General features: G+C 42.7%; 1 protein-coding gene across 1 annotated transcript in view; it reads right to left on the reverse strand.

Annotated features, from left to right (window-relative positions):
- SCD5 (stearoyl-CoA desaturase 5) overlaps positions 1 to 19239 on the reverse strand; it is a gene marked incomplete at its 3' end in the record, with an annotated part of 161914 nt that overhangs the window by 44155 nt on the left and 98520 nt on the right. Inside the window, exon 3 of the mRNA XM_079920272.1 lies at positions 8142 to 8347. Within this exon, the coding sequence (XP_079776398.1) occupies positions 8142 to 8347 (206 nt within the window). The remainder of the gene's footprint in view (positions 1 to 8141; positions 8348 to 19239) is intronic.

The following is a 19239-nucleotide window of genomic DNA, read 5'->3' on the forward strand; positions in this document are numbered from 1 at the left end:
CGCTGAGCCTGCACGTCTGGAGGCTGTGCTGCACAGCGGGAGAGGCCACAACAGTGAGAGGCCCGTGTACTGCCAAAAAAAAAAAAAGTGATACATGCAGAAAAGGAAAGAAAGCTGGATGCCCTGAGAAACGCCATGCACCTCATGGCTTCCATTATTGAGGTGTGAGTGGGCAGAGAGGATGCCAAAGAGCTGGGCTCTACGTACAGCATGGCTGAGTGATGCTCACCCTGAGGACAGTTTGGTTCAGCTGTTGCAGGACCATCAAGGACCCAAGCGAAACAGGAAGTGGTCAAACCAAGAGTAACTGATGAGCAAGGCAGTTGGCAGAGGGTGTTTGTGCTTGAAAGGCCCCACCTCCATGTCTGTCCCCAAATCTCCTCCATATGTTTAGATGTTTGAACGTCTCATTATCCAGAACCTCTCCTTTGGAGGTTATTTCTATAGAGTTTTCCACGAGATACAATTAGCCAACCAATGTGTTCAGCCATTCAAAGTCACTAAATTCTAGACAAGAATTGTTGTATTAACCTAGCAACAGTTAGGGTAGGGCCCCAAGGCAAATGAACTCAGAGTAGGGAGAGACTCCCCAAGACCCAACATGGAACCTGGATCAAAGAGCAATGGATTTGGTCAACAGAGATGGAGTCAGGTTGGTTGTAAGTCCCCAGATGACTCATCCCATCCCCCTAAGAGATCCCCCAAGTGGGAGATGAAGCTGCGAGGGTAGGGAAGTGAAGATGAGTCAGTTGTAGATTTGTCTGGATGCTCTATCCTGGCTATGTGATCGTCCCCAACAGAGAAATACGCTTAGGGTTTACACAGACAGGACTGACACAAAGTCATAAGGAGGAAGGTATCACTGAGAGATTTGGTGCTTGTCCTTGAAAATGGAGAAAAAAAAAGACAAATGATAACAGATCAGGTGACAAATTGAAGTGAAATCGGCCTCAAAAAGATTCTAGCCATTCAAGTGCCTTTCTTCCTGAAATGACAATATTTACACATTTTCATCTCTTCCAAGGGCACCAAAACAAGTGCTTCACTCTTCTGTATCATTCCATCCATTTTCTCTTAGCTTATCCCATCACCATGGTGATGAGGCAAGGACTTTATTTTCCTCTGTCTGGACTACACCGGCATCCTTGTCAGTTACTTCAAAAATGCACGTGTCTGCATGTTACTTCTAGAGGAATTTCTCATCTAAGATGGGAATCAATGGGATAAGCAAAGCATTAGGAGAAACAGCCTCTGGACTCTATCCACATTCTGCCATCTCAGAAAAATTATTTGAGATTCCAGTTTCTGCTCACTAAATGGAGACAGAAAGGCTACTCACTTGCTTAATAACAAAATGTTATAAGACTGAGTAACTTGTGACGGCCAATCATTTTGCTTAAGGCAGAACAATTAAATAACTATGGCAGAGACTAACTGCTTACTCCATATCAACTCACCCTTTTTTCCATAGAAACAAAACCAGGATTTTATTCAGGGGTGCAATACATCATCCAAGAGACTGCATCCTAATTTCCCTTGAGTGCAAATACAGTTAGGTGGATCAGCTGTGAGTGTCTTCTGGGAAAGCTCCTGATAGGAAACTGACTCAATTGAGCAGTGTTAACCCCACCCCACCTCCCACCTTCCTTTTGCATGGAGCTCTAGGGGTAACCTTGGACCTCAGAATGAAAGACTGAAAGTCACATGCTAAGGATGGTGGAGCAGAAAGATAAAAGAGGATAGCCTCATCCACCAGAGGGCAGACAGCAGAAGCAAGAAGAACTACAGTCCTGCAGCCTGTGGAACAAAAACCACATTCACAGAAAGACAGACAAGATGAAAAGGCAGAGGGCTATGTACCAGATAAAGGAACAAGATAAAACCCTAGAAAAACAACTAAATGAAGTGGAGATAAGCAACGTTCCAGAAAAAGAATTCAGAATAATGATAGTGAAGATGATCCAGGACCTCGGAAAAAGAATGGAGGCAAAGATTGAGAAGATGCAAGAAATGTTTAACAAAGACCTAGAGGAAATACAGAAAAAATACATAGAAGAATTAAAGAACAAACAAACAGAGATGAACAATACAATAACTGAAATGAAAACTACACTAGAAGGAATCAATATCAGAATAAATGAGGCAGAAGAATGGATAAGTGACCTGGAAAACAGAATGGTGGAATTGACTGCTGTGGAACAGAATAAAGAAAAAAGAAATGAAGACAGCCTAAGAGGCCTCTGGGACAACATTAAATGCAACAACATTTGCATTATAGGGGTCCCAGAAGGAGAAGAGAGAGAGAAAGGACCTGAGAAAATATTTGAAGAGATTATAGTTGAAAACCTCCCTAACATGGGAAAGAAAATAGCCACCCAAGTCCAGGAAGTGCAGAGAGTCCCATACAGGATAAACCCAAGGAGAAACACACCAAGACACATAGTAATCAAACTGACAAAAATTAAAGACAAAGAAAAATTATTGAAAGCAGCAAGGGAAAAATGACAAATAACATACAAGGGAACTCCCATGAGGTTAACAGCTGATTTCTCAGCAGAAGCTCTACAGGCCAGAAGGGAGCGGCATGATATAATTAAAGTGATGAAAGGGAAGAACCTACAACCAAGATTCCTCTACCCAGCAAGGATCTCATTCAGATTTGAGGGAGAAATCAAAAGCTTTACAGACAAGCAAAAGCTAAGAGAATTCAGCACCACCAAACCAGCACTACAACAAATGCTAAAGGAACTTCTCTAAGTGGGAAACACAAGAGAAGAAAAGCACCTACAAAAACAAACCCAAAACAATTAAGAAAATGGTCATAGGAACATACATATCGATAATTACCTTAAACATGAATGGATTAAATGCTCCAACCAAAAGACACAGGCTTGCTGAATGGATACAAAAACAAGACCCATATATATGCTGTCTACAAGAGACCCACTTCAGACCTAGGGACACATACAGACTGAAAATGAGGAGATGGAAAAAGATATTCCATGCAAATGGAAATCAAAAGAAAGCTGGAATAGCAATACTCATATCAGATAAAACAGACTTTAAAATAATGTTACAAGAAACAAGGAAGGACCCTACATAATGATCAAGGGATCAATCCAAGAAGAAGATATAACAATTACAAATATATATGCACCCAACATATGAGCACCTCAATACATAAGGCAACTGCTAACAGCTATAAAAGGGGAAATCAACAGTAACACAATAATAGTGGGGGACTTTAACACCTCACTTACACCAATGGACAGATCATCCAGAATGAAAATAAATAAGGAAACAGAAGCTTTAAATGACACAAGAGACCAGATAGATTTAATTGATATTTATAGGACATTCCATCCAAAAACAGCAGATTGCACTTTCTTCTCAAGTGCGCGCGGAACATTCTCCAGGATAGATCACACCTTGGGTCACAAGTCAAGCCTCAGTAAATTTAAGAAAATTGAAATCATATCAGGCATCTTTTCTGACCACAATGCTATGAGATTAGAAATGAATTACAGGGAAAAAAACGTAAAAAACACAAACATATGGAAGCTAAACAATACGTTACTAAATAACCAAGAGATCACTGAAAAAATCAAAGAGGAAATCAAAAAATACCTAGAGACAAATGACAATGAAAACATGATGATCCAAAACCTATGGGATGCAGCAAAAGCAATTCTAAGAGGGAAGTTTATAGCTATACAAGCCTACCTCAAGAAGCAAGAAAGTAAAAGAATCCGGTTCTCTACTGGCCCTGTGCTGCCATAACCTGGACCTCCATGATTCTTTTACATGTGAGAGAAACTAACTTCTATCTTGTTTAAGCCAAACACAATTCCCAACTGACAGACCCACTGTCAGCCTTATAAGTAGGCCCTTCTAGGCTCACCCCCAACGTTTGCAGGGCCTAGCCCAAGAGCAGAGGTGGGAGCCCCTAGCTTGTTGCCCAATCCCTTCTCTTCCCAACCCAGCTCTGTCTGCTTTGTGTGGACATCCAAGCCCATGCTTCTAAGCTCATCCCCAGGCCAACACTGCCCCTCGGCCACTCTTCGGGTCTATGGGGCACACACTTCCCTCTAGGAGGACAGAGCCTGGGAAAAGGCTGCTGTAGGCTCTGAAAGTGAGCTCAGAGCCACTTGGGCAGGGAATTTTAGGATCCTAGGACCCTAAGGCACAGTCTAGAAGTGGGAGGAGGTTCCAGGTGGCATGCACCTTTGCCCTGTGATCTCTTTGCCCTGCAGGGAGAAGCATGGCCCTTGAAGGCACAGGGGCCAGGGCAGGGACCCGAAATGCCACAGTCTAAATGTGATACCACTGGCTCCTCTCCCTCTCACCTCCTAATGCCTGCCTTTTCATCATTCACAACTTGACAATAGAGAGAAACCTGAAGTAGTCCAGTTAACTACTTGTAACAGCCTTGGTAAAGTTATCTTTTAGAGGAAAAGCCTGGAACTATAGCTTGAACTGTGCTGTTTCCCTGTTACCCTTAATGCTGCTATCTTCTCTCTTTTATGAGACTGTATAATGGAAAGCTGATCAAGCTTGGCTCTCAGGCAAGCTTGTCTTTGGTGAGCTGTCATTAGGATGGCCACGCACTGTGGATCAAGCAACTGCAATACTGGTGCTGGTGTTCTGACTGAAGGAGGAGTCTCCAGATCCTGGGTCCTTCTCATTTACACATCTGCCTGTTTGAGGAAACTCTCCAAGTGTTTACCTGGGTCTCTTTGTACAGACATTGCTCCCTAGGAGGGAGTGGAATCAGCAACAAACCCCGGCCACCAAAACTGGAACAGGGACTTTTGCCCTAGGAGGACTACAGAGAAACGGATGGGAATTGTGACCAGGAGAGGGACTCTCTAAGAGGTGCCACTGAAATGGCCCAGGACTGGGTCCCAAATGAGCTGGGCACCTTTCTCTGTTTCTCAGGAAGCCCCCCACTCAGCCTAGGGTAGCAGGGACTGAGACCTGATATGACAGTGCCACTGCTGATAGGATCGACCACTTCAGCTCCCACCCCTATGTGCAAGGACTTATTCCTTAAGGAATTTATCTCCTCCACATGGTCTGACTGTCAGGACTGGTAACCTGGCTTTATGAACATGAAAAACGCCCAAATGGCCACAGTATCGTTGTGTATCTTGGAAGCTCTCTTCCTTTAGTTCAGTAATTCTAAGCCTCATTTTGGATTATGGATCTCCATGTTCTCTAGGCTGGATAATTACCAAAGGACACGAGTGTCCACCCACACTGCAGAGAACTGTTGTAGCTCCTTTCAGACAACGAGGCATAATCCAAAGGACATTGAGCAAATAATCTGAGATGTAGGTACTTGCTATAGACTGATGTTTGTGTCCCCTCCAGATTTGCATGTTGAAACTTAATCCTCAATGCAGTGAGGGCCTTTGAGAGGTGATTAGGTCATGAGGGTGGAGCCCTCATGAATAAGATTAGGGCCCTTATGAAAGAGAACCCAGAGAGTTCCCTTGCCCCTTCTGCCGTGTGAGGACAGAGCCAGAAGACAGCTATCTATGAACTAGGTAGAGAGCTCTCACCAGACACTGAATCTGCTGGTGCCTTGATCTTGGGCTTCCCAGCCTCCAAAACTGTGAGAAATAAATGTTTGTTGTGTAAGCCACCTAGGCTATAGTATTTTTGTTAAAGCAGCCCAAACAGACTGACAGAACTTCTATCCCCAACTTTCTATTTAAATTTCGTTTATTAGTTTTTTCATAGGAAAAATGGAAGGCATGGGTTAACTGATTTGTAAGGTCCCTCCTAGCTCCAAAGTTCAATGGCTCTATATAGTTCTATGAAATGAGAGACATGATAAATATCCTCCTCCCCATCTATTCTACCCGATTATAGCACTCTTCTCTCTAAAGCATAATTGTCTGTAAGTTAATTTATGGGTTCCCTGCTAGACTGCAAATTCTGGGGGAACTGAGACGAATCTTTAAGGTCATATCCTCAGCACTGATTTCTAGCAGGACCTCAATGATATATAAGAGATGATAATATGAGTGAGTGGTTTCTGATAGCTACAATCTCCTTTGGTTACTGGACTGGAAATGAAAGATGTTCTCAGATAACTATTCAAGGAACATGCCGAAATAGCCTTTGTTCTTCTGCCTGCATTTAGTAATAGTCTTTGGATGTAGGTACCATGAGTATACACCTAATGAATCAGATTACCATATTTTTTAAAGGGAAAAGATGAAAAAAAAACTTCCATTTTTTTGGTCAGAGAAACCATTTTTTTTGGTCAGAGACTATTATTCTCAGCTTGGTTCTCAGGAATAAAACAGAAGATCCTCTGCCTCTTCATCTGAGATCTTCAAATTAATCTAAGGTCTGATTGTCCCAAAGCATTACTAATTGTATAGCAACATCATTTATATCACAAAATTGGAAAAGACATACGTATCCCATCACAGAGTGATGGTTAAATAAACTATGACACTCAAACGGTGAACCCATGCAGCCTTTGATAATGGTGCTTACAAGATAATCTGAAGTTAAAAGTCAAGACATAAAATTACATAAGCAGTATGACTGCCATCATGTAAAATATGTCAAATATACACATAAAATATAGAAGGAGATACTACAGAATCTGAACCGTGGCTGTGTTTGTGTGTTTGGACTGCGCATGAGTTTCTTTCTACTTTTCTGAATTTTGCAGATTTTCCTCTTTTACTCTCATGGTGAAAAATCAAAATCAACAAATCATTTAATTGTAAATTGAAAACATCTACTATAAAATTTTGGCTATTGACACTGGTTGTGTCCACCTGAAAGAGCTGTATGGAGGAGCACAGAGAAGACCCTATGGTGAAGCCAACAGAAGCAGGGGGTGGAAAGACAGGGAATCCTCTGGAGTTGCCACTGCCTGTGGAATAAGAGACATTATGGATCTAAGCTCTTACTATATAAATGCCAGACATTTCTCATACATTTTTTTTCATTATGTCCTCATAAAAGCTGTAAGAGATAGGTACTACTCTTATTCCCATTTTACAGCTGGAACTGAGCCTTAGAGCGAGTGTGAGCCTTTGCAACCACCATCCACTGAGGGGAAAATGAGCACATTTCTCAGCCATACTTCCTCTCGTGCAAGGATCTCTTGTGTCAAAGGCACAGCCTCCATTTCCATTATTGGGAGATTCTGTTTGGAATGAGTCCTCAAATGACTCCTGCCTGTCAGTGGAGATGGGTGTCCAGTGACCACTTGTTCACCATATTATCTCAAGGCTCTCACCAGAGTGTGATCCCCAAATTGTCCCTCTTTGCACATAAATCCATTGCTTTGGGGCAACGAGCCCATTTATAAATGCTCTCATTGTGGCCAACTTTACAGATCCAGACCAACATGGATAGAGTCTAGGCCAGCTCCCTAGTTAAAACGTGAACCATGGTTGCCCTCCACTTGCCAGCACGATAACAGGCAAGCTTTCACCATGTGCTTGTTGAACATAGATCCACCCTGCAAATGCTGACGGACTGAATATGCTCAGCTGACACCATTAGTGCACACAAGCATTTTGAGGCTCTTTGTTACATGGTCACGTTTTCCCTGCACAGAAACCTACTGGTGTTACCATTTCCAAGGGTTGGGGGAGAGGAGGCCTCACTACAAGAGAATTCAGGGAGAACAGAGCAGGGGACCTGGCGGGAGTCCAGTCCTGTTGAAGTCAAGTGTGTCACTAAAATAAGCAAGTCCTCTCTTTCCTCCTCGCTACCCCAGGGAAACATGAATGAGCAAGCGAGGACAACTACAGAAACATTCCATGAAATCAGTAGTTCAGGTGGGTCTGAAGGACATGACAAGTGGGCTTAAAGGAAATCCATTTCAAAATCAAGCTCAAATTCAAAACAAATGTGTGAACAGGGGAAAACGTAATGATCAAAAAGGAATGAATTTAAAAATATACATATATATAATAAAAAAATATTTAAAAAATTAAAATAAATAAAAAGGAATGAATAAACAGACGGCAATCCTAACAAGAAGACCCAATCGTCAGGGTAAGTGCTATGCAGAGAACTGCTTGGGGATATTACTGCACCCCATTGTGCCCTGCCTCCAGGTCCTGTCGCTCAGGGACAATCGATGGTGTCCGTTCACTTACTTTCTCTGGAACCGGACCACAGGATCAGCCAGCAGGTCGGTGACGTCAAGCTTCCTCCCCTTCTCGATAACATCCCGATGCTTGCGGACAAACAGCCACCCGATATGGGAGAAGAAGAAGCCCCGGCGGGCGTTGTGGGGATCAGCGTCCGTCTCCGAGTACTTGTGGTGGACTCGGTGGTCCCTGGACCACTCGAAGATGTCGTTCTGCAGAGAGAATGCAGACCTGAGTGAAGGGCTAAAACACCCTGGCACCTTCCCCAAAGTTCCTCAGCCTCCCCTCCTCCCGCCCCACCCCCTCACCTCCTCACTGATTTATACTTGCTCCCACCCTCAACCGCAATCTCTCAACCTCAAGTTCAATCGCTGGGGGTTGGTCTGGGGTGGTTTTCATCCAAACAAGAGTACATCCTCACTTAGTGAGGATCTTAGCTTGTCTTTGGAATGTGCCCACTGCAGGAGGTTCAGCCTTGTTGAGTGAACTAGTGGGGAAACCTGAAGAAAGTTCTGGTTACCGAAGTCTCCTGGGAGATCGTTCATGTCAAGAAGACAGACATCTGCCCTCAAGTTTTGGTGGTCAGAGGAGAGGTGTAACCTTGAGTATGGAAGGGGGTTAGTTCTTGGTCTGGCTCTCTCTGCCCTACCTCCCCCTCTTTGATGGAGTTCATGTCCAACACACAGCAAAGAGGAAGTCAGTAAGTAAAAATGCAAAGAGGTACTTCACCAAATCTCTGCAAAATACCGAGGCACAAATAATATTGTTTGAGGACTGCTCTAACAGTGTGTCACAGAAAGGAGAGGAGGGGACTTAGGCTCCTTGTGGAATCTGGTGTACTTGGCCGAATCTACAACATGGAGAAGCAGCAATGCCTGAGGGGCAGGGGGCACTCACTGGAATCCCAAGAGAGACTCTGGTGCCCAAGGAAGGAGAAGCATCAGAGTCCAGCAGACTCTGCCAAACCCACAGACAGGGTGGGGCTCAGGCACACATGGGGGACCAGCCTGTTGACCCTCTGGTGACGGGAGAGAGTGACAGGAGCTGGAGGTCCTGGGTGAGCTATCAGGGCAGCATTTCAGCTGACACTGTTAATGAAATCTTAGCTATAGCCATGGGCCAATGAGACCTATAAACTTTCGATGTATACTCAGATTTGTTTTTATCTGATAATGCTTTCAAAGCTTTGAGATGACAAATTAGGTTGGGAAGTAGTGCTTTTGGTAGGAAAATTACAGTTGACCCTTGGACAGCACAGGTTTGAACTGTGCAGGTCCACTTACACACGGATATTTTTCAATAGTACTTCATGGTCTGAGGTTGGTTGAATCTGAGAATGTAAAGGAACTGCAGATAGGAAAGGCCAATGATAAATTATAGATGGATTAACCCCCAAGTTGTTCAAGGGCCAACTATAATCTGAAAATAAAAATAAATATATATAGTGTATAAGCTCTTTTTTTTAAAAAAAAAAGGTAATAATGTTTTATACCATACTATTCAGTACTTAGTCATGCTTTCATTAGGAATCTGCCATTTCACAGATATTGGCTTCTTCATGCTGATGAGAAGAGAGAGAACTGTTTCATCCTCAAAGTTTTAACAGTTCTTTTAACCAAAAAATATTTCATGGAGTTTTTTGTCTTTCTGGCTCAACCAGTGCTGCTGGAAGGCAACTCAACCTTGTTCATTTTATAGCACCATTGAAAACTTTTAAAATTTGCTTAACCCTTGGGTAATGGGACAGAAAGAGGGAAGGTAGAAAGACCTTAAGAAGTATAGGCTCAGCTTTGAATATAAAGAGGGAAAAATGTGCTTAGCAATCTGTGTAAGGTAAACATTGTAGCCTGGCTTACTGCGATAAGAAAGAGGTCTTTAAATTTTACCAGTGTGTTGAAACACAGTGGTTGGAAAGAGTGAAAGCATTTATTATTTATAATCACAGAATCTGGAGTCTGGAAGGAATTTCAAATGTCAAGACCACTGCAGCCCAAGGAATAATTTATTACTTTTGCATCCAGTTTATTGCTTTTATTGCAAACCCAACTAAACATAGGAAGGAGGGGGAACACTCTGTCCCTAGTCCACAGATGGCAAAATTAAGGTTTAGAAGACATGTATTCAAGTTCATCTAGTAAGTCAAACCAATAACGGAACAAAGATGGTGCTCCTTCGGTTCTTAGTTCACACTCGTTTCCACAAGATATTTCCCTTACTCTTCAAGTTTAGAGGAGGGAGAGTCTTTTAAAGAGAAAACTCTAAGTGGAGAGTTCCAAAGGGCTAGAAACATTATTCTCATAAAATTAAGCATGATAGAACAACAAAAGAATGATGATGAAGACAAGATGGAACAGAGATATTTCTTTATTTTAATCCCCCTTACCTGAATGCCTTCCAGACAGAAGCTACTTTGACTGAAGCAGTGGAATGAAGCAAGGATTTGGGCCACATTCCAAATAATCGAGCATACAATCGAGCCAAAAATACTTTAAGATGTACTTTAAAAAATCTTTTTTTTTTAAACTCTAAAGCTGAGTCCAGCGAAAAAGTGACTCAGAGAACAAGATGTAAGACAACAATAGGGCAGAAAGGAAGTAAGATTCACATGGTCATCTCTGGGCCCTCTTCTTCCTACTTATCTGCATTTTGCTTCTACCCTGAAGTGATTGGGTGTGGAAGCCAGCCTGGGAAGAGCATTTGTGTTTGATGAAAAGGTGTGTGTTCCGAGGGCGTGTTTAGTACAGTCAATGTGTGAGGAAGAGAAAGCTGAGGGCCGACAAGAGATGGTGACCTTCCATCAACAAACTGACTTGTCAAGTGTGCGTATTCCGTCTGTCCATGCTCTGCGTGCACATTTTAATAGGGGCATGATGCTCGACCCAGCAGCAATTCCTGAAGCCTAAGTACGTACACTTTCTAACAAATCAATTAACAAATGATTCAACTTGCAACTTCGAGTTTGTACTTAATGGTCGGTTCTGGTAGATCACGGTCTTAATACCCCATTGCCTTCAATAGTGGACACTCACCCTGTGTTTATTGATCACTCCTGACAAAGAATTGTTGTGGTGAAGGGAGCTACATTAGTTCTAAGAGCGCTAGCTGTAACTGAGGCACAGGCAGGGGTGGGGTCAGGGGAACAGGAGAGGAAGAGGAAGACAGCCAATCAGGAGTATACCCCTCCGTGGCAGGTTTCATTACCCAAGAAGCCATACCACGTCCTACTTTGTGCTGTCCAAGAGAGATACAATTGTGAGCCACATATGTGATTTAAATTTTCCTAGTAGCTACACTAAAAAAGTGAAAATAAACAAGTAAAAAATCAATTTTAATCATATATTTTTCCTTAACATACTACATCCAAAATATCACTCAATATATTATTAGCATAAAATCATTAATGATATATTTTATATGATACTTTTCCTGTACCCATATTTCAAAACTGGGCTTGCATTTTACAATTCCAGCACATCTCAACTTGGACCAACCACATGTCAAGTACTCAGTAGCCACATGTGGCTGGTGGCTACCATATTGAACAGGGCTAACCCATGGTTTGGACACTTTTCTATATGTGTTATACTTTTAAAGATTTTTTAAAATTCAATGTTGAGTATGGGTGGGAGGGAGAAATTGACACAAACCATGTGAAGGGCAAATGTGCTGCATGTATTAAAAGCGCTAAAATTGTGCAATTCGTTTTCTGGAGTTTATCTTAAGGAAATAATCATAGCTGTGTGCAAATATTTAATCACAAGGATGCTCACTGAAGTGAAAACTTGGAAAAACCCTGAATTTCCACATAACAGGATTTGACTTTGTACCTTGTGATACATTAGTTAATTGAATACTCTGTGTGTGTGTGTGTGTGTGTGTGTGTGTGTGTGTGTGTGTGAAATATTAAAGTCTTAGGGTTACCTTAGGGGAGGTAAGACTGGGAGGTAGGAGAAATACTTTTACATTTTATCCTATACTCAGAAATTTTTAACAAGAGCATCTGTTGGTTTTGTATTTAAAAACTCACAAAAAGGGATATTGTAGTACTGACATGGAGAGATGAGGTAGAAGGTAGTTAAGTGAAAGACAGTTTTCAAAATAAAAGATGCAGTAATGAATGCATTCTTAATAAAAATATGTATTTAAGCACAGAAAAATTTTAAAGTATAAGTCAACATGTTTACAGTTGTTCTCCGTAGGGAGTGGGGCAGTGGGTGATTTTTAATTTTTTCTTTCAGTTTGTCTGTATTTTCTACGTTGTTATAATGATCAAGTTTTTCTTTTGTAATATGAGGGAAACATTATTTTAAAATTTCTATACTCCAGAATCAAAATAACCCAGCTTCTGCCATCAGCCCCAGGTTAGGAAAAACTATGAAGCCGTAATATTCATCTAGTAATCCAGTCAGTGATATATCTTTTTTTTTCTCTTACCTTTTCTGCCTTTTTTTTTTAAATTGGAGTATAATTGCTTTACAATGTTGTGTTGGTTTCTGCTGTACAATGAAGTGAATCAGCTATATGTATACATATATCCCCGCCCTCTTGGGCCTCCCTCTCATCCCCCACCCCATCCCGCCCATCTAGGTCATCACAGAGCACCAAGCTGAGCTCCCTGGGCTATACCACAGGTTCCCACTAGCTATCTGTTTTACACATGATAGTGTATTTATGTCACCCTTCTCCTATCTTCGTTCTTATTAGCACTAACCAACCAATCACACCGCAACCAGGGTGACAGTGCCCTCACTTAAACCCATCCTTTGTGTTGTACCTCTATTACTTCCCTCTCCATCATAGATAATATCCCTAAATGGGATCCCTGCTGAGACTGTAGAAATTGAAATTGATCATGTGGTGATTTTTCTCCATAAGCACAGCCTTTGTGTATTCTCTGGGACTTGAGCAAAGGTAATCAATCTCAACAGCTCCACTGAAGCAGATTTTAAAGCAACCCACTCTGTCAAAACTACTCTTCCCCAACTTCCTTTTATGTTCAGAATAAATTCTTGAATCAAGTCCTTTAAATGGCAGTAGGGGAAACTGTCTTTTAAGGCCCACGTAATTTGCTCTGGGTAGCAAGATGAAGGCCAAGTTAAACAGCATTTAGCTTGTCCCAGTCAACAGATCTGAAAGCAGAACCAGTGACCGGCTTTCCCCTAGCACAGCTGCAAACAGTTGCTTGCTTCTGACCAGACACCAGTGTGGTTGTTCTGCCCCCTAATTCAATTGTGTGGCTGCTTATAATTCCAAAAGGGAAAGTTTACCAGGTGGCTTCAAAACATAGCCAAAGGGAATTCCACTTGTATTCATAATACATCTTTGTTTTCAGTCAGTAGTGAAAAAGAAACTAGGACCAACATGTTAGCTTCAATAGGCAAGTTTTAGAGTAGAACGTGTGTATATGCGTGTGTGTGTGCATGTTTGTGTGTGTGTGTCTTATGAGTAATGATGTCCTGTCTGAGAAAAAGGGTCGTTTTATCAAGGGGGTCAAAGAGGGAAAGATGCTGTGGCCTCCACTCTTTAGGGACCCTAAGGCTCATTTGAAATAGACTTTATCTCAGTCTCTGGGGTCTGAATTTAATCTCCCCCAGTTCAGATGCCAACACTGTCCTATTCAAACAGTGAAGAACATTCGGTGCTTTCCCCACTGTTGATACTGGGTCAGTATTGATTTCCCTCCAGATAATACTGGCAATCTGTAAGAAGAGCCCAGAAAGTCCCCAAGAAAAGCCTGGCAGCAGTCTTCACCACCTGGCAAATTGCAGTTTCGAGAGAACAAGTCTCCACTTGCTGCCTAGTCCTCCTGTGCCACTCAGCCTGGGGAGGTTTTAGGAGCCAGGCAAATCAGGCAAATGTTGAAAAGCCAACTTTAACAGTTTAAAAAAGTGTTTGTTGACAAAACTTAAAGATTGCAAAGTAAAAAAAAAAAAAAAAAAGATTGCAAAGTAAGAAAGGGGGTCTCATATTTTCTTTTGTTACTCCAGTATTTATCTCTTACAACAAGAATGTATTTGAGTAAGACATATTTTTTATTTTTATTTAATTAATTAATTTTATTTTTGGCTGCGTTGGCTCTTCGTTGCTGCACGTGGGCTTTCTCTAGTTGTGGCGAGCGGGGGCGACTCTTCGTTGAGGTGTGAGGGCTTCTCACTGCAGTGGCTTCTCTTGCTGCGGAGCATGGGCTCTAACAGCGCAGGCTCCAGTAGTTGTGGCACACGGGCTCAGTAGTTATGGCGCACGGGCTTTTGTTGCCTTTGTTGCTCCAACGGAATAGTCTTCTAAAGCCTCCTGCCTCTAGTCCTTTCCCCTCCACAATACATTTGGTACACTGCAATCATACTCCCCATATTCATATGCCCCCCAAACCTATCATTCTCTTGCTTCTGATTTGACAACCTCTCTGTATTACTTTTCTCATCAAGCCTAAACATTTCTTCTTCTTAACAATCAAATAGCTTCAAATGGCATTAATATTCTTATCTTTCCCACTTTATTTATTCTTTAATTTGACAAATATGTACTGAATGTTGGTATGTGCTAGAAGATAAAGAAGGAACAAGACGACAAGGCTATGTCCTCAAACAGTTTATATTCTATGGAGGGGACAAACATAGATAAAATCAGGTGCTATGCAGCAAATAAGTATGGGGAGATACAAGGGCGACATTGAGATAGGCAAGGACTTTCTGATCAGGTAATCTTAGGCTGTGGGAGTTGGGTGGGAGTGAGAGAGGGAGAAGGGAATTGTCTCAGGGACAGGGAAGGACGTGGCACAGTCCAGGGGCTACGAGAAGACCAGCATGTCTGTGCATGGAGGGCAAGAGTGGTGCAAGATGAGGTCTGGGAGGTTTTGTGGTGAAATAAAGATATACCTGGTCTTTGTCCCCAGTGGTTCCTGGTAAAGAGATTCAAAAACTGTTGGAATTTCCTGAGTGATAGGATTGACATCATTATGCTAATGAGATGACTCAGTAGGGAGTCCTGGATAGCTTCAGGATTGGGGCTGGTCACCAGAAAGACCAAGTGTGTGATTAGAGGGTTGGCCCTTTGGTAGGGGAAGGGGACTGGAGATTGAGCTCAGTCACATGGCCAGTGATTTAATCAATCATGTCTTTCTAGTAAAACTCTAGTAAAAGCTCTGGACACAGGCTCAGAGGAGCTCCCTGGCTGATGAACCTACTGATGTGCAGGGAAGGTGAGGTGAGCTGACTCCACAGGGAGAGGTGAGAAAACTCTGGATGTGGGATCCTCCCAGACCTCCCACTGTGTGTCTCTTCCATTTGGTTGGTCCTGATTTGTATCCTTTAAAATAAAACTGTAATAGTAAGTATAGCACTTTCTTCAGTTCTGTGAGTAGTTCTAGCGAATTACTGAACATGAGGGAATTGTGGGAAGCCCTGAGTCTGTAGATACGGGGGGCCTGGAGACCCCTGCTCATGGCTGGATCTGAAGCACGGGCATCCATGTGGAGGACTGGCGCTTTTCTTTGTGGATCTGAAGCCAACTCAAATGGTTAGTATTACAATTGTATTGAAGTACACCCATGTGGAGTGGAAACAGAGCACTGGTGTGTACAGCCTGATCACACCAGGGCTTCTATGCCATGATAACAAGGTTGGACTTCATTCCAAAGGCAATGCCCTGCCACTGAAAGATTTTCTTTTCTTGCTAGAGACTGGTTTAATTTTCAGTAAGTTCTCTCTGGCTGCAGTATGGAGAGGGGCAAGTGCTCGGTTTTTGTAGTAGTCCAGGCAAGAAACAGTCATGGCTTGGACTAGAGAGTGGCAGAAATGAGAATTATTCAGTTTCAAGATATAATTGAGCAGTAGAACTTAAAGAGATTGGATAAAAGATTGGATGAGGGGTGATTAGGGGACTAGAGAAATCATGGATGACACCCATATTTCTGGTGGGGAAAACTAGGAGAGAAGTAGTTTGGAGAGAGGGTAGAGTCACAACGTTAATTTTGGGCACACTGATTTTGAGATGCCTAAGAGTCGTCCAGTGAGAGATGCCATACAGTCAACTGGATTTGCAAACTGACGTTACACCAGTCAGATTCTTTCTTCAATCAGACTGATTTTCTACTGCTCCGAGACCCCACACAGGATGTCACGATCATTCCTCTCTCTCTACCTTAGCTCAGATATTTCCCTATGTTCCCCCACTTCTTCCTTGCCTATGCAAATCCTTTTTACCTTTTGAGTTTTCAGCTCAAAACTTCCCTTCTGCATTAGGCTTTATCTTAACATCCTAATTCATATTCCTATTTTTGCAGCCCTAAGAATCAGTATGAAGCTTTCAAGCAATTCAACTCCTCATTGTCTGGTTAGAGTCCCTCCTCATTATACTTAGGTCTAGCCTGCTCTATCTGATCATAAGCTCCTCATGACAAGGGCCATTTCATATATATCACTTGTGTTCCTCACAAGCACATAATGGTTTATGCACCTTTAAATTCAAAGAGAATTAACCAGCAGATTTACACAAAAAGCTATAGAAGAATAAATAGGAGACATAAAGACAATCAAATGTGTCTGCCTTCTAGAAGAGTTTTTAAAAGCAAGGCTAAAAATTTCCTCTGGCATATGAAATTATAAATTTTACCGTTAATTAAAATTGTTGATTCAATGACTTCTATATATCGTACCTTTAGAGTTTAATAAAGCATGTAAAAAAACATCCTTGAAACATTTGTGACAAGAGCTCTGGTTGGTGCTAGTAGGAACTAGGACAGGATGACTGAAAAGCTTGAACCTTAATAAACAAGAACCAAAGATGAAAAACAGCTCAATATCTATGGGGATGGGGTGGGGGGAGGCAGCTAATGGAAGGCCCCAATGGATCTGTTAGATCTAGCTTTATTTAGCACCTTCATTAATGACTGGGAACAAGGCGTACACATTTAATAACATTTTTGGTTGGTGCCAAGTTAGGAGGTGCTGCAGACATCATTGAGGACAGAGAAATAACACAAATGGATCTAAAGAGGTTAGAAATATGAATAGAAATTATCACAATGAGATCTGATTTAGGAAAAATGCAAATGAAGGCAGCTGGGAGAGAAATCATCCAAAATGCAAAATAATCAGTGGGTTGGGAAACCTAGAAAGCAGCAACATAAGAGTGTCTGGCAGGATAGCAGTGGAATGAAGAATAAGCAGTGACAACGTGCTAGCTCAGCCCAAATACCTGGTGGCAGGTACAGGAAGAAGTAGCTTGTCAAGGAATTGCATTGTGACACAGTCTCCTTCAACTTCCATAAGCATTTCTGGAGACAGTGTGGAAAAATAAACAAACAAAAATATTCACAGATATTTGGCCCTTAGTTTTTTTAGTTGTTAGAAAAGGGATTAGACTTAGTTTCTAAGGTCCCTCAGCTCCAACCTTCTGTGGTTCCAGGAGAAACTGGTGGGGGAGTAGGGATTTAGGGGGCTGGGGGGAGTAGGGGAAGAACACGGATAAGGGGAAGGGGATGCCCTGCCTGTGCGCTACTAAACATCTTCTGTGTGAAAAGAAGGCAGGATGAAACATTTAGCTTGATAATATGTTTCAGAATAGATTCCAAATTGACAGGACTGCAGGTGGAATTCATCTTAAATAAAAGTAACTTTCATCCAATATAGGTGTGGAACCAAATTAACAGATAAAAATCTGGTAGCTATTTGTTTGCAAAAATACCCTCGACTTTATTTACCAAGTATTTCTTTCAATAAAAACTCTCTGTATGCCTTTAAAGTATATCATTTTTTGTTTACAAAATTTAATCACCTTGATTAAATTCAATCAAGGAATTCATCCATTGTACTACAAAGAGGGTAAGATTTGTATAAAGAGTCTCTGTTATATTTGGGGAGGGCAACATGAGGGAGGGACTAGCCCTACTGGTTGGCATGTCCATCTACAGAATTACTCTCTTCTCAGGACACCCCAGGCTATCACCTTTTCGTTCCCTTGAGGTGGTTTCACTCATGTCACCTGCTTCCACTGACCTAGACCCACAACAAAGGAGGTGAAGCATCTTAGGGGGGTGGAGCCATCTTAATCTCTACTTTAAAAGGGACATTTTTATTGGTAGGAAGTGTGGTTAATCCTACCAGGCAGGCACAGAGGGAAAATGCTGGGCCTCATGCAGCAGCCCCGGGAGAGTTTCTTCTCTCTCCTGCTTCCCACCTCCACCCCGTCATCTGTCAGAGTATCCCGCAATACTGATGGAGTCACAAAGCAGCATGTATACAACAACGCTTTGATGAATCCATGTATCACCAGAGCTCAGAGACAGCCAAGCTATTTGTCCTTTCTACTTGACTCCAAAGGTGCCCAGGAGGGCAAGATGCTGTGGAAGGAGATGATGTGAGGCAGGTGTGCAAGTCATCTTCCAAAACCACACCAGGAAGACTTCTCGGGGCATCAGGGTCAGGACCACTTCTGCCGCCGCCTGTTGACACAGCAGGAGGAAACCAACCACATCCACCCGTCTTGCCAGAGGAAGGTGAACCTGTTTCTGCCATGCGGAAGAAGGGCTGTACATCTGAAGCTTAGGGTGGTTGTTAGGGAAGACGGCACACCCCGAAACAGGATCTCTGCCCTGAGAGTCAGACCTGCAAGGGATGCCACGCAAGGATTCTTGAGTCTGCGGCATGTCTTTTTCTCCTTCTAACCAACTGCCACTCCACGCTGCTGCTAACACCCTGAGCTGTCCTTGAGGGCACTGCCTCAACATGCAATCTCCCTCCTCAACAGGCTCTCCCCATGGAGACCCAGCCTTGGGGGTGGGTCCACCATCCTGAATCTGGTACAACATCTCCCAGGTCTCATGACGGTGGTCTGAGGCTCACTTTTGCCATTGAAATGCATGAGGCATGTCGCTCCCCTGCCTAAAATCTTGCAGTTCCTTTCCAGGACTTTTAAAATAATATGCAAACTGCTTGCTATGCCTGACAGAGCCCTGCACTAGTGTGGCCCTGCCCCGCTCTTGGGCCTCTCCTGTGACCATCTTCTCCCTCACTCCCTTGGACCAGCCACATGGGCCACCTTGCTCCTCCTTGAACGCAACATACTTGTTCCCACTTCCGGCTCCTCCTTCTGTCTGGAATGCTCT

The sequence above is a fragment of the Stenella coeruleoalba genome (genome assembly GCF_951394435.1).
Source record: "Stenella coeruleoalba genome assembly, chromosome: 4".
NCBI lineage: Eukaryota > Metazoa > Chordata > Mammalia > Artiodactyla > Delphinidae > Stenella > Stenella coeruleoalba.